This window comes from Pezoporus flaviventris, unplaced genomic scaffold, assembly GCF_033815535.1.
Source record: "Pezoporus flaviventris isolate CSIRO_AGI_PZ_B2104156 unplaced genomic scaffold, CSIRO_AGI_Pfla_v1 ptg000003l, whole genome shotgun sequence".
Lineage (NCBI taxonomy): Eukaryota > Metazoa > Chordata > Aves > Psittaciformes > Psittacidae > Pezoporus > Pezoporus flaviventris.
Window position 1 is genome coordinate 9,613,260 of NW_026892551.1, and position 21,488 is coordinate 9,634,747.

Below are 21,488 nucleotides of genomic sequence, written 5' to 3' on the forward strand. Positions count from 1 at the left end.
ACATCTCACCACCAGCTGACCAATAACTCGCCCCCCCAGCCCGACCAAGCTCTGACCAATACCTCCTCCAACCCTGCAGTCTCCCAGATCTTCCAGCTAACTCCCAGTTATATCCTGGGCATAACGTACTGTGGTATGGAATACCTCTTTGGTCAGTTTGGGTCAGGTGTCCTGTCTCTGCTTCTTCCCAGCTTCCCCTCCTCCTTGGCAGAGCATGAGGCTCACAAAGTCCTTGGCCAAACCAAAACATCATTGTTATCAGCTCTGTTCCCAAGCCGAAAGTCAAAACACAGCACTGCACCAGCTACCAAGGAGGAGAAAAATGACTGCTACTGCTGAACCCAGGACATTGTTTTAGCAAATGGTGAATCTACTGTTGTGGGGTGGGGAGCCTGGAAATCTGCTGTAGTGACTAGTTTTATGTTATTCTCCTGATAGTATGAGAGTATGAGCTGCTGAGGGACAAATGAGAGGTACTGAAAACTGTTAAATCAGCCTAGTTCCTTAAGACTCAGTAAGTTATTTGCATTCTCTGACAGAGATGTAGAGAATAAATTCTTCCTGCCTGATCATTCGTGGTGAAAACAGGAGTGTCAGCAGTGGAGACTTCAAAGTGGCACTCACACTTAAGCCCACATCATAGTTTGTGCTTCAGAGAGTATGTCTCCATTCTTGTATGCAGGTCTGTAAGTACTGCTAGTAAAACTGCTGCTCCGGCTAGCTGGAATTCACTATCTTGTTTTCAGAGGGTGAAAAGTAAACTTAATGCCTCTCCATAGGCTTCCTTCCTGTGGGCTATTGTAATGTAGGTCTTTTTATGGACAGGACATATGCAGAACTGATACATTCCAAACAGTGCTGGTTCAGGCAGTGATTGACATCCTGACATCTTGGGAATGGGAAATGTAAAACCAGAAATGCAGCTGTTTCTTTACATAAAGCCAGGTTCCTAGCTGTGAATTTATTCAGCTGTATATGACTGGTTTAAGATTGGAATTGCTGTGGAATTGGTTGTAGTGGTTTTCTGTTCATGTTTTGTTGATTTTTATTTACAAAATATTAATAGAACCTCTTTTCCTATTTCTTTTGCTGTCGAGGAGACTTGAATACTATTAGCTCTTTGTTTTACAGAAGGTAAGTTCTGTGAATTGCACCAACTTGCTTATATATATTTATTCTTTTTTTCTGAGACGCTATAAACTACTTTCTCCAGTAGATTACCTAGAAATATAAGAACTACAGAAAAGTAGAAGGCTACCTAGCAATGATTAGGAAGAACATTAACAAGGATGGTTGCAAATAACCAAGGGTGGCATAAGTAGGTAGGGCAAGTATGATCAACAGCCCAGTTTGGTGACTTTCACTAGGGTTGACTGCAGAACTACAGTACCTTTCAGTGAATTATAATGTGCACTTAATCTTGGAGTTCATTGTCACACTGAAATATGCTACTGTTGTCTTCAGCCTGTTGTGTACTGCTTATGAGAAGATGAAATCATACAGCAATAGGGTAGCATTTAAAATTGCCCCATTTGGACTGCAAATTCTTGGCTGAGAGATCACATTCCCATTTTTATAGAAGCATGCTGCTGCTTCTGCAAGGCCCCCTCTAATCTTGAATAGCTGCAGTCTCAAATGTGTAACATATAGTGTTGGAAATAATTTCTCACCTCCCTTCTGAAGTGGGGATAGGCAGTGATCCTATGGATTGATCCAGTATTGCCTCTATCCAAAGTGAGGTTGTATAAAAAACATGAATGAGAGTTTGCTTTCACCCAGAAGTAATGGTGGGGAAGGGAGCACATCTGTAAAAGAGTCTCCTGCAAGGAGCAAGTACTGCACGTGGATCAAGGCAAATTTGTGATAAACTCAATTGTGGCTTTCAGAGGTAATGTTGTGAAATCTGTAATTCAGTCCAATGATAATTAATCCTGTCTCTGTAAATTAAGACACGTTGAGGTCTTTATTCCTGTTTTTTACACCAGCATGGGGAATTGGAGTGTTTTTCTGCTTGTATATCATGTATAAAGAATAATCACAGTTAATTTCTCAGTAATGGAAATGAAAGCTGCTCCTCCATGAAATTAGGAGTAGCAGTGAAGCTTTATTTCAGAAATAGTGAGTCCTCTGGAATAAATATTTTGTGCCAGGTAGTCCTATGTAGCACACTTTATAGCAACATGAGTTTTGTGCTTCTGGATATGGTTCATGTTGGTTCATTCTCTTTACTTCTAGTCAGTCTGATGATGCCAGGTAGCAGTACCATGAGCTCTTACCATTCTCTTAAGGGACATGTGAAAACTGGAACCAGTGTGACAGACTTCAGTTTAGAAGACTTGCTTGCCTAAGTTTCTAATATAAATGTTCATATGTTTGGTACTTTTCGTACCAAAACACTCACAATGTTCAATACAAAGAAGAGAAAAAGGATCGAGGGTGGTGTTACAGTTCGAAGAAGAGCAGCAGATGTAGTAAAGTTGTGTTGAGTGTGTTTTTCTTCTTGACCCAAGCCTTAAAAAATGTTTTCACATACTTCATGAATTCCTAATGTTCATGGCACAGGAATAGAAGCCGTTACCTGCAGCATCTTACGACAAAAGACTGGCCCCATCTCAGCTATTCACTGATAAATGTAAAAGGTGTATTTATCCCTAGTCAGATTATCTAAGTTAGATACATCTAACTTGAATGGGGTTTTTGTATTTGATGTCTCTTGTAATTTCCTGATGTTCTGTTTTTTCATGTGCTCTTCCTTCGTGTTCTGTGCTCTAGCAAGCAGAGATGAACTCCAATCAAGAAAAGTAAAACTGGACTATGATGAAGTTGGTACATGTCAGAAAGATGTCATAAATGTCTGGGATAAGAAGTTACTAAACTGCAGAGCCAAAATCCGATGTGACATGGAAGATATTCATTCCACTTTGAAGGAAGGTATTTATGTAGGGTGGCTTTTAACTATGAAGCCTGACGATTTATTATTTTTGTTCCCTTTTGATACTGAAGGAAGTTTACCAGCAATACACTTTTTCCAGTACCACAAAGTAATGGAAAGATTGCCTTCTTTTTACAAATGCACCCACCTCCTGCTGCCAAATAGAAAATAGTTCTGCTGTGTCTGCAGATTATAATGTCAGTAGTGCAGAACCATGTATAGTCATACTCCTGCAAGTAGCATCTTATGCCCATGTGTTATTACAACATACACTGAGCTTCTGCAACTTATACCATAAGCTTCTGGTTTCTAGTCAGTTGGCTCCTTTCCAATTGACTCTGAGTTTCAGATGCTCTGATTTTACTTACTAAGAAGGCAGTAAGTAAATGTTTAATGTGGATTGTGCCCAAAATGTAGGGGAATCACAACCAAGCTCCAGAGAGTCAGAATGACCACATGTTGTAGAGTCTGGAATATGGTCTTTTAGTTGTTCTTTTTATCCTTGAGTGAAAGGTTTGGGATTTTGGCTTGAAGGAGAGCTTCTGTGGCCTAGCCATAGGCCAGAAGGGGAACCAGAGAGCTTTGTTACTATAATGTGAATGTAGAGCCTGCTTGCACCACTGTGCCCTCCTCCATGGAATCTCATGTCTGTGTTACAGATGCTTAAAAATAATATTTCATTGTAACCTGTCTGTCATTAACTGAACTGAATCAGCTGACTACCTGCATGGGGTCCTCCAGAGTGCTTCAGCCAAGATGATGTCAGGCCAAGATTATGACAAAGCAAATTCTCATGTTACAGCACTAAAAATATGCCACCACTTAGCCCTCTTGTTCTTGACTGTCCTGCAGGTGTACCAAAAAGTCGTCGGGGAGAAATTTGGCAGTTTTTGGCTGTGCAACATCGAGTTAGACACAGGCTGCCCAACAAGCAGCAGCCTCCTGACATCTCTTACAAAGAACTTCTCAAACAACTGACTGCTCAACAGCATGCCATCCTTGTAGATCTAGGTATGTCTGTTTGTAGATGGGAGACTTTTCTGACTTGTTTTGTGGGTCTTTGAGTGAAAAGACACCAGTCGTAATAAAAGCTTTTGCTGGAGATAGATGCTGCCTTATCAGCACCACTTTCTGTGTCATCAGGGTATGTTCTGTGTATGTCACTTAGTGTCCTCTAAGCAGATGATTTCTTAGGTTATGCTGTTTGTATTTATGCTCTTCTACATTTATCGGAAAAGAGAGATCAAGCAGTAGCTTCTGCAAGTTCTATGCAGATGAGAATATTAAATGAGCTCAATGAATAGAGTATAAAATCAGTGGCAAAATACAGATTGATCTCACAAAAGTCAACTTGCATAGGAAAGCAAAGAGAAATGGTTTGTGGGGAGAGAGCAGTGGTAGTTGTCAGATGGATCTAGGCAGTTTTTTGAGAAGAAATAAATCAACTATTCTTTCTTTACTTCAGGACGGACATTTCCTACGCACCCTTACTTTTCTGCCCACCTGGGAGCAGGACAGCTATCACTCTTTAATCTCCTGAAAGCGTATTCTTTGCTGGACAAAGAAGTAGGTTACTGTCAAGGTATCAGCTTTGTAGCTGGAGTGCTGCTTCTGCATATGAGTGAAGAACAGGCCTTTGAAATGCTGAAATTCCTTATGTATGACCTTGGCTTCCGCAAACAGTACAGGCCAGACATGATGTCACTACAGGTAAGTCAGTCCTTCTAAAGCAAACCAGAGTTTGAAATGAGCTTTGAGCTCTCAGAGGTTGCTCATGTTCTCCAGGGCCTTATGAAGCTTATTATGGTGTTTTGGAGGTTGTGAGGTGCATGCAGATATTATTATTGAACCCCTCTCTGCCTCTCAATTTGCAAACAGAGAAGTTCAGAACTTGCAGACTTTTCCTGTCACATGTCCCAGTCATCTTCTGTTTGGAAACTCTGCTTTCTCTGCTACTTTGCTCTTCCCTTTCCTCACTTCTCTCTCTTCCTTATGCCAAAATCCCGCTATACTTGCATCTGTATAGATGGAGTTTAAAAATCAATATGGTTATAATTTTCTTCAGTCCCTGAGCAATTAGATGTAGATTTTAACCTTGTAACTCCAAGTCGAATCAATAGTGCCACCCAGTGGCCAGTCAGTGTGCTCCACAGGCATTTGAACGGAGCTGCTCTGTCTTATCATTTGCACCTCTGTTTTCTCATTGTCCTTTGCCTCATCACCCTCAACACAGAGAGAAAAAGATGAATTTTCGATCATTTAGTTTGCTTATGAAACAATGAATTCCCTGCAATGTTAGTCTTTTAACAGCTAGATACTCAAGGCTGCTTAAGGAGACAGAAAATCTTTCAGATCTGTATAAATTTCAGGGTTTAGAGTTTAAGAAGTCTTTCACCTTAAGATGCAGCTGTCTGCTGAGTTAGATAACTGTATGCTATAAGCCCCTAATATTATAAAGGGATATATGACTGCTGAGTTAAATTTTGCAATCCACAGTGGAGAAAGAAAAAGCATAGGAGGCAGATACAAAAATCTGGGTTTTTTTTCTGCTCCCTGCATGGTAAACACAATTAAGTAAAAACTTAAGGGGGAGTTCAGTCCACTTTCGTGATCAGTCACTTCAGGTGCTTATTTGGCAAATGTCCAGAACAATAGAATAGATTGCAGTTAAATTGAATGTGCTTATTATAAAACCGAGAAGAGTGTTTTACTGTGGATGTAAGTATACTGTAATAAGTTTTTTGTGATGAATCAAGGGTGAACAGCCACAAAAAGCATCATTCTACCTCTTCCCTGTCTCATTTTCCCCCTATATGTGTTGAAGCAGTAGGCATCAAATTGTGATAACTGCATGGTTGTGGGTTTGGGTTCCCCCCCCCCCCCCCAAGTTGCTCTCTTAGTGTTTGTATGTTATAATGCAGTTGCAGACTTTCAGTAGCATCTGATGATTTAGGGGCATGCAGATGTCCAGGATTTCACATTTTGATTTAAATGAGTTGGAAACTTTCATTGTCAAAAGCTTTACAAAGAACACTTTTTTTAATTTTTAGAATGCTTACTACTTGTAGTACTGTTTGCCCTTTAAGTGACATGACCTTGCTTTTCCCACAGTTTGCTCCTAGGCAGTAATTCCATCCTAGACAAAAGTGCAAGTTTTGTCTGCTCAAGACAAATCAGACTACTGAAGATAGCCCTTTCTTTGATTTTTAACAGGAGTATAGCACTCAAATTCTTTTTCATTTACAGTACTGAAACACAAGTTTATACGCAGAATTAGCTTCTGTCCTGTAGGTGAAAAAAGTTGGATGTTTCTTTAGGATTATGAGAATTTACTTCTCTTAGATTTATAATTGTTGTCTGGAAAGAGTAATCATCTAGATCCTTAGTTCATAACAAACTCATCCAGTTGGTTTACTGCCTCTGTGATACTATCCTAATTTCACACATAAATGTGTTTCGTGGCGACTCTGTCCGAACTGTACTTAGTTAGTATCTTTGGCAGTTAAAGCAAGGACTCACGTGCATGCACAAATTTAGGTAATTTGCCTGATGAGAATTGATCTGTCTGCTTGCAGACACTGCTGACTGATAGATAGCTTCAAGTGCAGTCAGGTTTTGGTAGGGAAGAATCATGACCACTAAAAGTAGGAAAGTAGCTGGATCCAGTATGTCATTTCTTCATTGAGGAGTGGATTCACCTGAAGCATAAGATACTGTTGACAGCAAAATTGGACCTCACAGCTAATCAATGTATGTCTCTTTCTCATATTCTGCTGAGAGAAGCATTGCCCTGTGCTGTGAGTGACTTACTGTGGAATATAAAATACCGAAACAGCAAGGAAATGATTTGCCACAGAGCGATATTTTTAGCAGTGAATAGAAACTTTTAACCACTTTGCTTTTCAACCTTTTGCAGGTTGTGTAGCAGCACTTTTTGCATCAGTATTTTAAATTGCTCTGGACCACTGGCATATGGGAGGTGTGTTGGAAAATATGTATGTGGTATCTCTATTGACCCACCACATCTAATGTATTCTGTGGGTACAGAAGCTGTCTAAAGTGATGATTGTAACATAGGAGCTTTAAAAACAGCAAATATAAGGCCAGGTTTCAAAGGATGAAAGCTGAAATGTGTAAATTTAGCCAGAAATAGTTCAACCTACTTTCATTGTTGCAAGACTGAAAGTTCTGGTTTGTTGATAAAGTTAGATCAATATATTCTTTTCTTCCTTAAGCCTGTGTAACTGAAATGATACTTCATTAATAAGCAGGTTCAAACTGTTGTTTGTTAATGATTACAGTGTTGGTTTCATTATTTAGGTGTGGGTCGTTTATGCATGATCAGGTATCCCTGGAGGCCCTAGGCAACAATTAATCATCATTTTACAGTGCCATTTGTACTTTTAGTTTCCCTCAAGTGAAATGTGAATGGTTTGGAAAACTGAGTAAAGCTAAACTTTTCTTTCTCTACTTTCTTCTCCCCTAACCCCCTCATGCACTGTAGATTCAGATGTATCAGCTGTCAAGGCTTCTTCATGATTATCACAGAGACTTGTATAATCATCTTGAAGAAAATGAAATCAGTCCCAGTCTTTATGCTGCACCATGGTTTCTTACACTGTTCGCATCTCAGTTTCCATTAGGATTTGTAGCCAGAGTATTTGGTAAGAAAGTTTTTTCTATTGCAGTAGTAAACAGAACAATGTTGTCCATTGTGTTTTTTGAAACTCTCAGGGAGTAGTTTTCTACATACTAGGGACATTTGAGGTGACTGTTGTGGGTGGAAAGTAGCAACACTCTTCGTGGTGAACTGTCAGCTCCTCTTCAGAGAGCATTACCAAAATGTATTATTTGAAACAGACTTGAACAGTTAAATATGTCTGCTGTTACTAGCCAACATACTTCTGGCTAATAACAGTATGAAGTGTGAACATCAGGAAGTTTATTGTTGCAAATGTATTTTACGCATCAAGCATTCAGTTTATGTCTGTAGAAAAGTTCATCTTGTTGAACTTGCAAATGGAAAAAAGAATGCATTTATTTTCAAGAATGAGTTTTTGAATAACTGATTTTAAAGGGCTTTCTAGTAAAAATTCAAGTGAGCTTGAATATCAAGGCTGTTTCAGGTACTCAGGTATATATTGAATGTTTTCCTAGCCCTCTTATTCCATTTTGATAATTTTTTCATTATATACTGCTCTTCAGATAACTTCTAGTACAGAAGCTTAAATATTGATTGTGCCTTACAGTTTTTACCGTGTCAGCATGGCAAGTACTTGATTTTGTATTCTTCTGTTGTCAATAAGAGCTGCAAACTTAATCAAATGTCTACTAATACAGCTTTTTTAATTATTTCTTTTTGGGTTTTGTAAGTTTTACATTAGTAAACTGCATCAAGAGTCCAGGAGCTTATGTACTTCCTCTTAAATCAGACCGTTATACATTCGTTCTGTTTCATATGACACCTTTTGTTTTGTCTTAAGAAATTCAGCCCGTCTTTTGTCTCATGTTGTATTACTGGAGTGTGTTAGGTTTTTGATTTGTTTGTGGTTTTGGGGGTAAGAGAGGTTTGGCTGGTTGGTTTGGGGTTTCTTTGTTTCTTTTTTTTTTTAACGTAGTGATTTCTCCATTACAGAGGGTTTTTTCCCTTTTACAGCAGACTTTTTCTGACTGCTCTTTGGGTAAACAAATGATTGGTGTATCCATTTTTCAGATTGGTACGTCTCTTACCCAGTGGGATTATTGGATTCCAGGCATTTGAGCATTTTGGGGTCTTTTTTCCTTATTGATTTGCTTTCCAAGCCTAAAGTGTAATTTGTTTGTTTTCAGTAGGCTTTAAATTTGGAACACAAGTTTTTTAAGGGTGGGGAGGGTCAATGTTCATTTCTCTCTGCAGATGAGCTGAGCAAGGCATGTTCCCATTTTAAAACTGAACTATGTTGTTGTACTTCCTAATGCTTTAGGTTCCTGTATCATCAGTGTCTTATAGGCCATTCTCACATACCAGAAACAGATGGTTAATGTCTACCCATCACAAATTATATACTTGTATTTATGCTGTTTAAATGTGCACTGGAGAAGGGAGACTTAGGAACTGTGTACAAGTGAGATGGCTGTCTCACCAATGTCCTGGTACTACCCACTGATACTGGATTTGAGTGGGGATGATCTCTCATGATCAGGATCAGAAGCTGAGTTTGTTCAGTTGCATAGCCCTGCTCTTGGTAGTGTGACAGATCCGACAGCACAGGAGGCTTATTTGAACTGCTCGTGTGCTGCATTCATCTCAGTAACTCAAGTCCACCACTGCTACCAAGACTGCGTTTCTAGTTAACTGTGATCAAGATTCCTGTTTCTATGCACTCTCTCTACTGATTTCTGCAGAGCCTGGACTTTTCCCTCACGTCTATGTAATTTAGTTCAAAGTAAGGGTTTAGGGCTTAAATTACAGCCAATGTGATCTCTACCATGAATTTCAAAAATAGTATGATTGGTTATGGAATCTACATGACCGTTTCTTAAGGACTAGCTTTTGCCTGTAGGAAACAGTATATTGTGTTGTGACCCACTTCCCAATTGCTTTTCAGTCACAAGTGCACTTAAAAGGTTAGCAGCTAGTTAACAGTCTGAAGTCTACAGTAATCAATAATGAAATGCTTATTGCAGATAAGCATTACAGACATAACAAGTATGCAGTATTTTCTTTAATGCTTTCTCATACCTGTAAGATGACACAAAGTACTTTTATATGCTTTAACCTCCTACTGAAATAAGACATGAAATTGCACATCTGAACTGGATAAATCTGCAGTATGATTGATTAGAAAGAAAAACATCCAAGCAAATATGCATATTTATTCAATGACTAGCTCTCGTTTTCAAGATATTTTAACAATTTTCTTTTTTAGACATTATTTTTCTTCAAGGAACAGAAGTCATATTTAAAGTAGCATTGAGCCTACTTAGCAGTCAAGAAACATCTATAATGGGATGCGAGAGTTTTGAGAACATTGTTGATTTTCTTAAAACCACTGTTCCAGATATGACTCAGCCTCAAATGGAAAAAATTATTACTCAGGTAAAGTTGCTTTTCTTTTTACTCCTCCCAAGCCTCCACCCCCTTTAGAATCACACCTAAGGTATATATAAAAGTCTTCTCAGTATGTTCCTTTTGGTTTGAAATGCAAAGGTGTCATCTTGCCAGTAATTTGTAGAGAAATAGGATATGAGCTAATTTCAGTGGGTTTTGAACTGCAAATTTGGCAAGACTTTAGTTGCAACCTCAAGGTTTAGTACAAAGGTTCTTTTGTGTCCTAGCTATTGGGAAAACTTGACTTTGCTTGTAAATTTCATGTCACCATCAGAAGAATAAAAGTAGCTTGTTTTCCAAACCTAAACCCAGCTGTTGCTCCATGCTACCATTTATGACTGGAAGCACAACTTGCCATAATGGGAAGAGGCAGCATCACAGCAACTTCTCCTGATCCTTTAAACTTCCGGGTGCACAGGGCCGGTGTCCTTCCATAGGAACTTTTCTGACACCTCCAACTTAAAATCCTACAAGTCAGCCTTGACCTTGGAAGGATCACGTTTGGCAGGTGCTTCATGCCAGTGGTGCTTCATGCCTGTTAGAACTGATCCCTGCCTTTCTTGGGAAGGAGTACTGCAGTAGTGTTATTTCATCAGTACCATTGCAACTTTGTGACAAAGAGTGAGGATGGAAGATAAACAAAGAGTTACAGATCCTGATTTAGGAAAAGCTTCTTGTGAAATACTGTCAGAGGCTGGGATCTTTATCACTCTACATCATCTGCCTCTGCACTGAAGCTGAAAATTGAAAATAAGCCTCTGTTTAGTACCTTAACTATGAACCTGTCAGCAGTTTTCCCCTTTCAGGTGGCAGTTTGGATATAATAGAAGAGCTCTAGAAAATCATCTCCATATACAGGAGTGCAGTTGACACTGATGCATTCCTGTGGCTTAGTTAACACCTGAACCTTTTGTGTACTGTCTGTTAAGAATCTATTTTTAGTTGACATCAAAATCTTCATTTCCTCATTGCACCAATTGTGATTGCCACACTAACCCTGCATCAGGCACTTCAGTGTCTATCTTCACAACTCACTGATTCTGGCAGTGATAGAGGTGGTAGTTCAGTGGTTTTTATACTATTAGAAATTAAATCTCTGTACTATGGTCTGCACGAGTTCCAGAGCAATTGTGCTGTGGCAAACATGATAGAAGTGGCTTCATGCAAAGCCAGGCCTGATTTAGGAGAGAATAGGTTACGTTGCCTGAGCGGAGTGGAAGTGGATACATGCAGGTCAGATCAGCTCTGAGAAGAAGGCTGCCTGCTTGCCTGTGGTGTGGTCTCTTGCTGAGCAGCCTTCTGGTTCTGCATTCACATGTAGACTGCTATATTGTACTGCTTCTCCCTAGGCCGGCTGCAGGTGGAGTTGTTTGGCTGTCACAGTGTTGTAATTCTCAGGACTGTCTTATGGTGGATAATGAAAAAAAAATCAGATGTTATGTGGGACTGTAATACACAGATGAAGAATTTACCAGTTAGCTACATAGAGGAAAATGACACTTGCCCAGCTTGAACACCATATGTAAATTGAAATTTTACCCCATTTGAATTACCTGAAGAACACTGAACACAGTGCAGAACTTGTTTTGTGGGACCTGTGTTTGTCTTCTGTTGGTGTAACGTTTGTGATCTCTAGAACAAGGAACAGAATTAATGTCAGTGTAGGCATCTTTCACTTCCTAGCCTAAACTATTTGGTAACTTTTCAGAAGCTGAGAGGCTGTGACTAAATGTATAAACAGATAAAAGTCATACTGTCCCATCAGTGTTCGATGCTCAGTTCCATAGTCTTCACAATGCAACACAATACAAAAATAGTGTATCATCTTCATGCAGAGACAGAGCACAGGGAAACTGTAACCATGAAGGGTGTTTTTATAAAAGACTATAAATTGGCACTTGGAGTCAGGAGATCCAGTTTTGAGGGTGACAGCTCCTATATTATTAGTTTTCATTGTGTGATCCTGCTCCCATCGGAAGCTGGTGAGACTTGAGTTTAAAATTTTTTTCTTGAACTTAATATTTCTGAGCAAATTAGACTTGGTCATGTTATAAAATTCTTGGATTAAATAAGACTTTTCTACTGATACATCTCATAGTAAGAGATGGTATTTGGTAATTGTAAAAATGATGACCCAGTTCTAAAGTCTGTGATTTATTCTGGCTACAGTAAGAACTCTAGATGCTAAACTGCTCTTTCTGTAGATTTACCCTTAAAATACTTTCTTTGAGAGGAACAGGAAAAAACATTGGAGTTAATCCAGCAGAGTTGCCTCTTAGCCAGACATTCACGTGGAATAAGTGCTCTCTGCTTATTTAAAAATTGCTTTTTCTCTTATGATAGGTGTTTGAGATGGATATCTCAAAACAGCTCCATGCCTATGAAGTAGAATACCATGTGCTTCAGGATGAACTGCAGGAAAATGTGAATCCCTGTGATGAAGGTGAACCTCTGGAGAAGCTGGAGAGGGTAAACAGTCATCTGAAGAGACAAAACATGGATTTGTTGGAGAAGCTACAGGTAAATGACTTAAGACTACAAACTCATGGAGAGGGAGTTTCTATGATTCAGCTAACAGAGTGGATTTTTTAAATGCACGAGATGTCTCCTAACTGCAAGGCTTTATGTAGTTGAGCAGTTCTCTCAGTTACAGTGATTTACTTGTTAGACATATTTTTTAACTCCTTTTTCATTCCTTGGACTTTCCCTTCTGGATTTGGATTTCTTTTTCTGAAAATATCTCTACCCTTCAGTTATTCATTTCATCTCAATTTATTATCATGTTGTTATTTATAGGTTGCTCATGCTAAAATTCAGAGTTTGGAATCCAGCCTGGAGACTATTTTGACTCGAGAGAACAAAATGAAGACTGCGATTCAGTCCCTGGAACAGGAGAAGATAACTTACCAAAAGACTCTAGAGCAGATAGTGAAGTATTTGCCAGCAGAAGCATTGTCTGACTGTGAACTGCTCCTGAAGGAAATTAACTACAACCCAAATAATAAAATAAGGAGTAAGCCATAAACCAAGGTTTTCTAGGCAGCATTTCTTCAAAATAAAGGGAAAGAACAGTTGAATATGCTGCTTTCAAAGGACTTAACAATAGGCAATGGTATTATCCAAAACTAGTGCTGGGACACTAATAGCTACAGATGGGCCTTCAAATGTCAGTATGCAAATTCAGGCTATTAATTTTTTTATGATTATGTAAATAAATCACAAGGGGAAAATAAAGGATTTTCATGTGTAATTATGATGAGTAGATGTATATTTGGAGTTGCCTAAAGGAAATGAGAAATTCAAGTAGTCAAAAAACCAAGATAATGGTGATCTACGAATTCACTCTGGATATGCTTGTCTTGTAGTGAAACAAGGATAGAGTGTCTTTATATATATCTATGTTGAGTAATACTTGAAATAAAAAAAAGAATGTAATTTTCCCTCCAGAGCAGCATGTTTCACATCTCCTGTGGAAAATCTGTGGGAACTCATGCGTGCCTCTCTTTTAATTCTGCTGATATTGTGTGCACAGACCAATTAGCAGAACAAGTATCATGACTTGGTTTGTACAGAAAGAGCTCTAGTGCCATCCGCCGCCTGGGCTGTACCAGTCAGCATTGTAATTCCACATGCATGTTTGAACTGGAAACAAAAAGCATCATGTCATAGCTCCACCTCCGTAACTCAGAGATAAGAAATAGGTATCTATACACACTCGCAGAACTTGTAAAGGCAAGAGCTAATGGTGACTGCTACTTCCATCCCAGCCTCTTTGCTTCCACCTGTCCTGGGGCTGGTCATGATGACAGGAGGAAGGAAGCAAGGCTGTGGAATGGTATTTATTCTGATGTTAATATTCCGCAGAAGACTTGCTGTCATAGGAGTTAGGCATTAAGGGTTTCTCATTTAACCAAAGAAATATTGCAAGTAGCCTTGTCTTATTGTAGTGGGAGCCAGGAAGCTGTTCTTGAATTTTATTTGAAGAGAAAATTGAGGCAGGTTGCAGAAAGTTGAGCTTAAGTGCATGAGAGGGGACCAAGCAAGTTTCAAATATTATGTACCTTTCAGTTTTCACGCACGCAGTCAATATACATTTCAAAGGGGATTCTGAAGTACAGGTGCAGTTTTAATAATGCTTTCCAGGCTGTTCCTGGTTTAATACTGCTTTGTGGTCTTCTTTTGGAAACAGAAGTCATGAATTTGTATGTTCTGAGCAGAAGGTGAGGTAAGCTCTGATTATTTCAAGGGAGAAAGTGTATTTATAAAGGTATAAAAAGATGCATATAGATTTGACAATGTCTTTAAGTGGAATTTTTGAGAAGGCTTAAGCAAATGTGTAATAGACACGTGTTTTGGAGTGCATGTCTGAACTGTTAATTGAGTGTTACAGTGGCTCCTTATCTCTTACCTTTTATACTGTATTTCAGGAAGCACTTAATCTTTTTAGTAAGAAAAACAATGAAGCCAAGTGCCAAATCCAGCAGTGTCTTTATGCATAAGGTTGTCCAATTTAGAAAGCAAGGACTGAGTATCACTGCTTTCTAAGTTATGCTTTATGTTAACATAAAAGTGAGGAACAACAATGCTGAGTTGCTGCGCGCTGCTCTGGGACTTGGGGGCTTGGGGTCTCCTGGGTTTTTCTGTTGTTTTTTTTTACTTCCACCGTGTTTTATTTGATTACAGATACTGATTTACTTAACAGTCTTTGTTTTTACAGTTGGGGTGAAAGGTCTTAACACTGTGTATAAAATTATGTGGAATCTGTTTAGGTATTTCAAGAATATTGTATTGTACTAGGTGGGAAAATGCCAAGTGGAAAGGCAGTTGCTTGCAGTTTTGTTCAGAGTGAATTTTAGCTGATGTGTACATACCAAACCAATCCCAGGAACTGCAGTAGCGTGTGTTACAAAAAAGCAAGGTTATTCAGATACAACTTTTTTTTTTTTAAGATACACTGAATGTGCTTTATCCTCCGTTTCACTTACAAAATTTTTCATGTAATGCCTGGAGAAATTCCAATAAATGTCATTGCTGCATTTCCTATGGCCTCTGGCTGGTTTTGTTATTCTATATTTCAAATAACAATCTTAGTAGTACTGTTTATCATAGAATCATAGAATAGTTAGGGTTGGAAAGGACCTTAAGATCATCTAGTTCCAACCCCCGTGCCATGGGCAGGGACGCCTCACACTAAACCATATCACCTAAGGCCTCGTCCAACCTGGTCTTGAACACTGCCAGGGATGGAGCATTCACAGCCTCCCTGGACAACCCATTCCAGTGCTTCACCACCCTAACAGGAAAGAATTTCCTCCTTATATCCAATCTAAACTTCCCCTGTTTAAGTTTGAACCCGTTACCCCTTGTCCTATCACTACAGTCCCTAATGAAGAGTCCCTCCTCAGCATCCCTATATGCCCCCTTCAGATACTGGAAGGCTGCTATGAGGTCTCCATGCAGCCTTCTCTTCTCCAGGCTGAACAGCCCCAACTTCCTCAGCCTGTCTTCATTCGGGAGGTGCTCCAGTCCCCTGATCATCCACGAATGATGAGAAGGACCTGGTTCTAGTTTCTAGTTGTGGGGAAAAAAAAAACCTACAGGATTTGTAGAACGACATGGAGAGGATAGAAATTCTTATCAGGGAAAATAGACTTACATTGGTCTTAGCTGAAGTTTAAATTGTTAAAAGGTTTTTTTTTTTTCTGTAGCAGTTCATTTAGTATGTATGCATATTGAGAACAGTAATTTGATGAATTCTAAATTGTGCATCTAGCATGGGAGGAGGAGACCGTATCAACAAGTAAGAATCAATACAGAAGTAAACCCACAAAGAGCCAAGTGCCTCAAGACATCAGGACATTTGTGATGGCATGTGTATTTTGAATACAAGTGTGCCTTGTACCTGTGCATCTCTAGGGTGTCTAGCTTGAAGTCTGCACTCAAGCTGATATCCTCCAGCTCATCTTCAGATGAATAACCAGCAAGATTTACCTAGAAGACTGTGAGTGACGTATGTGTTTGTGTCCATGTGTTGGTTTCTCCATGTCTATTGTATGGATAGCTTTACAGCTGTTCTGTTCTGCCTGCAGTTGATTAACACTAAGGTGCAGTGTGCTAGAGACAGAGCTGCAAGGGTATTTGCTTGGGAGAAGGAATGGCTCCTGGGTTTGGACAAATTGCTGGTTTACTCCCATAATTTGTTTTTGTGTTTGGAAAAAAGTTTTCTGAATAAGGCTATTGTTTTACCTGAGGTAAGCACAACAGTTCTTTCAGGTTTTGCAGTCAGCTAGCAAAGAACTAGCTTGGGCGGAAAAAGTATCTGCTTTTTTCAGGAATAGCTAACTTAGACTGGTGCCTGCTGGCAAAGGGCTTTTTTAAAAGTCTGGGAACACATCCATCCTTTTAGCTAGCAAACTAGCCTGTAAATGAAGAGTACTGCTTGCCAGGAATACGGTTGAAATAGGTCAGTCTGGTAAGAAGAGCTAATGTAGGGAACTCTCTGGTGTTCACATCTTTTATGGACAGAAAACTCAGCCAGAAAGTTTTCTTGCTTTTGTCTTGAATTTTTTCTCTCTTAAAAACAAAAGTATTTATCTCCTAAAAAGAACAGTATTTATTTAGGATACCTTCAAGTTGCATTTCATTCACTTTTCACTAAAAGAGCATTAGATTACACAGGGAAAAAAGTAGTTTCCTGGTAAAGGACTTGTGCCTGTTGAAGACCTGACTTGAAATTAACAACTCTAGTAAATCTGAAGTGGGTTGATTTATGCCCTTTTCAACATGACACTGGTTTGCTTAATATCACTACAAGAAAGCCAAACATTTTACAGCATATGAAAGAATTTCAGCAGTTTGGTCCATGAATTTGATACTACTTACATGATCCAGAGGGTCTGCATTTAGATGCACATAGGTATTAGTGTGAATAGCTTTTTGTGTGTTGAGGTGAACAACTCCAGGGCACTGTTAATATTGATTATCCACTCGGTCTCTGTAGTCATAGACGGGTGTTGAGAGGCACGTGCAGGCTGTAACATGTCAAGCCTTACGCACACCATCTGTTTGAAGAAGTGTAATTGATTCTGTACTGCTGTAGTTCAGCTTTTACTGTCAGTGTTTACCACGGAATGCATTTAACGTATGCTTTGCCTTCCTCAGTCTTTCTAGTGACTAGAAAGAACAAAATTTAATGTTTGTTTCCAAAAAACCATATTGAATGCTTGGCTATATCCTTCCTCCAGACATCTGGTGTGCAGGGGATAGAGTTTATATGCTTAAAGTTTAACATGTTAGCTCATGCTGTCTGAAAGCATATTAAATGCAGCAGTGACAGTAAAAAGCTGGGGAGTAAAGCAGAAATTCCTGCATGCCTTGAGCAGCTAATGGCTGTGTGCTGACTGGCTTGTAATGAAGTGTTATCTGGACAGATTAGTAGTTGATGTGTTGTTTGGTTTCATTTTAACGTTGACCTTAGTTCTGGGCCAAAGGAAGGAGATGGTGGTGCTCCTTTCTCAAAATGTTGTCTTGGAGTTTCCTTTGACTTGAGAAGGTTTTCCGCTCCTTTTGTTGTTCTCTTCAGAACTCTCGTTCAGCAACCATTCTTTAACAAGGAAATCAGGAATTACTCATATTCTTACCACCTCAAAAAGTACCTTGGAGCTTATCCAAACACTTCCAGTATTCCAATTACAACTTATTCAAGTCTTCACTCTGGTAAAAGAGAGTTAGAAGGTTTTAATATATTGGTTTTATTTTTGTTAGTGCATGGTGAGAGATGACATAAATGCCATACATAGTGTCCTGCCAGAACATACATGGGGAGAAGTATTGAGTGATCTTGTGCTTGTAAAATGCTGCACTAAGAGATGTTACTTTTTAGTGTGGGACGTAAGTCTGTATCTGACTTCAGAACAGAGACCTAGTTGCACTGGTTGGCTGTACTCTGTGTGGCTATCTGTCCAAATTATTACTTCAATTGCCTGTGCATACTTCGTATTTGGTGTAGCAGATATTTAGATGTATATGGCCATTTTTGTCTGAAAAGTTTAAGTGGCTTGTATCATGCAGTTCTGAGTGTGAGTGTAGCAGGAAGAATGGTGTATAGTGTAAGTAAGTTCTCTTCAAGTCCAGAGTAGCCATCCAGCTGAAAACCTTGTTTGAGAACATAAGAAACATAGTGAGGAAAGAACTGGTTTGAGCCTGTAATTGCTTTTCCCTTGGCTGGGCAAGTGGGTTACCTAGAATAGAATCATACAGTATATTAAGTTGGAAGGGACCCATAAGGATCTTTGAGTCTAGCTGCCTGACCCTTGCAGAGTTCAGGACTACCTGAAACTAAACCATATGACTAACAGCATTGTGCAGATACTGTTTGAATTCTGACAGGCGTGGTGCTGTGACCACTACCCTGGGGAGCCTGTTCCAGTGGCTGACCAACATCTCGGTCAAGAACCATTTCCTAATGTCTAGTCTGAACTTCCCCTGATGCAGCTTCATTCCATTTCTTGCTGCCCTGTCACTGGTCATCAGAAAGACCAGCACCTCCCCCTCTGCTGCCCACCTTGAGGAAGCTGTAGACTGCAATGAGGTCACCCCTCAAGCTTGCCGTATCCAAGCTGAACAAGCCAAATGACCTCAGCTTCTCCTTGGAAGCCTAGCCCTTGAGCCCTTTCACGATCTTCTTCACCTTCCTCTGGACACACTCCAATTGTTTGATGTCCTTCTTATACTGTGGCACTCAAAACTGTACACGGTAGTGGAGATGAGGCCACACCAGTGGGACAGTCAGCTCCCTCAACCAGCTAGTGATGCTGAGCTTGATGCACCCCAGGACACAGCTGCCCCTTTGGCTGCCAGGGCACACTGTTGATTCATACTCTCAACTTGCCATCGACCCAGGCCCCAGATCTCTTTGCAGGGCTGCTCTCCAGCCTCTTGTCCCTCAATATGTATGTATAACTTGTTCCAGACGGAGAATCCAGCTCTTGCTCTTGTTAAGTTTCATACAGCTGGTGATTGTCTAGCTCTCTAGGCTATCTGGGTTTTTCTGTGAGGCCTCTACCTTTGAGGGAGTCCACAGCTCCTCCTAGTTTACTATCCTTGGCAGTCCTAGGAAATAGAGATATGCAGGGCCACATTGTGAAGAGTAGACCAGGCTAGCTGGAGCCTCAAAACAGCCCTAATAATACTATGGAAAGCCTGGCTTGTTCAGTGGGATATTTCCATCAAAGTGTAGGCCTGATGCTGACTAAACCACTGCTAACTAAAACCTGATGCTAACTAAAACTAAAACCCCAGTGCCAGTCAGCGTCCCATCAGTACTTCTCCAAGACAATGCAGGACTAATTTTGCATGAAGCTGCTGGACCGTCTACACTATCATCTGCAGCACTCAGTAAAGGTTAATTTTTTAATGTGTTTTTGCTAGTGATACAAAAAATTAGCCATATATTTTTTGTGATCAATCTAGTAAAGTTTGATGCTTCATAAAAAATCTTAGTTACTAAATTTGAAACTGAATATTGCCCACGAGGTGTCACTGTTGCTTTTGCAGGTGCAGCTTGTGTGTGTGACTCTGTAGTGGTTGCATGGCAATGCACACGGTGAGCAGCACACTGTGCCTCTTTCTTCCATAGACGAGAATTAACTCATTCTCCTGCCTGATGAAGCATGATGCTCTCTTTGCACACTGTTTGTAATGAAATGCGATGTTTGTGGTTGAAGACTTAATTGTAATGAGGGGACTTACTAGATGATAAACACGGCTTTCTCAGAAACGGATGCCTCAGTTGCAGCGCTCTTGTGCGAGAGAATTGTGGAAGCACTTTTAAAACCTACAACAGGCATACTGTCCCCAGCAATCTCTTTCTGGGTGTCTCCTTTTGTACTGTTCTGGTTGCACAGGATTTGTTTTTATGTCTCTTGAAACCAGCGTTGAGCTAATATTGTCTAACTGCAGTCCAATTCTGAACTTATAATTCCCTTTTTTTTTTTTTTTTATAAGTCTTCCTTGCATGCCCATTTCCCCATGCCCACTCTCAAAGAATAAACTCTTCCTCCTGGGTTTTTTTTTTGGTTAATCTCACTAGGTTTTCAGTGATCAGAACAAAAATAAATGACTTTCTCCTGTTTTTCCCAGAGCTACAGAGAAAACATGATTTGCTTCTTCAATTTTCCAGTTAACACTTTTTCCCTCCAACAGCAGTGCTTTCAGATGTTGCATTTGCTCTGATACACAGAGAACACATTCAAGATAACACACTGTTCCAACCACCAAGGCACAGCTGTTCTCAAATACATCTGGACAACAAGCACAAGGCATGTTTACCTCCTGACCAGAGCCTAATGTTCAAACCATACCCAGGTAATTATGGCATCAGCATTTCCATGGGGACTTCTGGGCATAAACAAAGAGACCACATCTCTTCTACAATGCGTTTGCATTTCTAAAAGCACCAAATTATAGATGGGCCTAATGGGTTAAGGGTGCTTAAAGCAGGGCCAGTGCACTTCATGTGCAATATACCATCATTTGAAAAGCTATCGCATTGTGAAAACATCATTCAAGTGCTAATTTAAATAATACTAACATCTAATATGAAGGCATGCTCTGACATTTATAGGTTTAATGTCTATTTCTGCACTCTACAAAAATAGATGGTCTGTGGGTGGATCTATGATTATTGTTGTGCATTAGCAAGGCAAAAATTGTGCAGGCAGCTGGTATTATGCCTGGGTAAATATAGATGAGGGAGAATCTACAGAGTAATTCTTTGATGTCACATTTTTGTTTAAGAAATAATTAGAAACAACGTTAATGTTGGCTGTGTTTAAGGCTTTTGGAGAGGGAGAGAAGATCTTAAAAATTTGATGACCAGGTATGTCTCCATCCTGCATAGCCTGGGGTTCCAGTAGCTGGGATTCCTTGCTGAGCAATGATAGCTGTTGAGGCTGGATGTGTTGCCAAGCCATCATCACAACCAAAATTTTTGATGTTTGTGTCCTCTGCCCTTGTGGTAATCCTGAAAATTTCAGAGAGCTTTGATGGGCTGAAATGTTGGAGTTTTTTTTCTGACTCCTGGTTATTACAGGTTGTGGAGGAGAAAACGCAGCAGTCTTTTGGGAAGAACATCATTTTATCACTTTCTGGCTAAAATAAGTGAATGCTACATGGTCTTTCTTATTCCAAATGGACCAGTGAAGGGAAACGAGGTATGCTGAACCACTGAATTGCTCACAGTGGTGTAACTGCTATTAGTAACAGACTTGTGCATTTCTATAATAGGATATATTGGAGGATAACTTCCAGTAGTTTTCTAATGGTCACCAATAGGTAAAGTTCTCCACAAGGATTTTGGTTCCTCTTTTCTGTGTAAGAATAAACTTGACATAGTGCTGCAGTAAACCTCTTTGTAGGAAAGGGTTGGGTGATTTAGTTATATCAATAGGTGGGGGGAAACATGAC

The 21,488-nt window shown here is 39.7% G+C and overlaps 1 protein-coding gene across 2 annotated transcripts in view; it reads left to right on the top strand.

Annotated features, from left to right (window-relative positions):
• TBC1D4 (TBC1 domain family member 4) overlaps positions 1 to 15,058 on the top strand; it is a 50,487-nt gene extending 35,429 nt beyond the window's left edge. For both annotated transcript variants that reach the window (XM_061445265.1, XM_061445266.1), the window contains 7 exons: positions 2,773 to 2,931; positions 3,785 to 3,943; positions 4,398 to 4,642; positions 7,437 to 7,596; positions 9,841 to 10,010; positions 12,366 to 12,542; positions 12,819 to 15,058. In XM_061445265.1, the coding sequence (XP_061301249.1) occupies positions 2,773 to 2,931; positions 3,785 to 3,943; positions 4,398 to 4,642; positions 7,437 to 7,596; positions 9,841 to 10,010; positions 12,366 to 12,542; positions 12,819 to 13,046 (1,298 nt within the window). In that variant the 3' untranslated portion in view covers positions 13,047 to 15,058. The remainder of the gene's footprint in view (positions 1 to 2,772; positions 2,932 to 3,784; positions 3,944 to 4,397; positions 4,643 to 7,436; positions 7,597 to 9,840; positions 10,011 to 12,365; positions 12,543 to 12,818) is intronic.
• Positions 15,059 to 21,488: the final 6,430 nt, after the last annotated feature.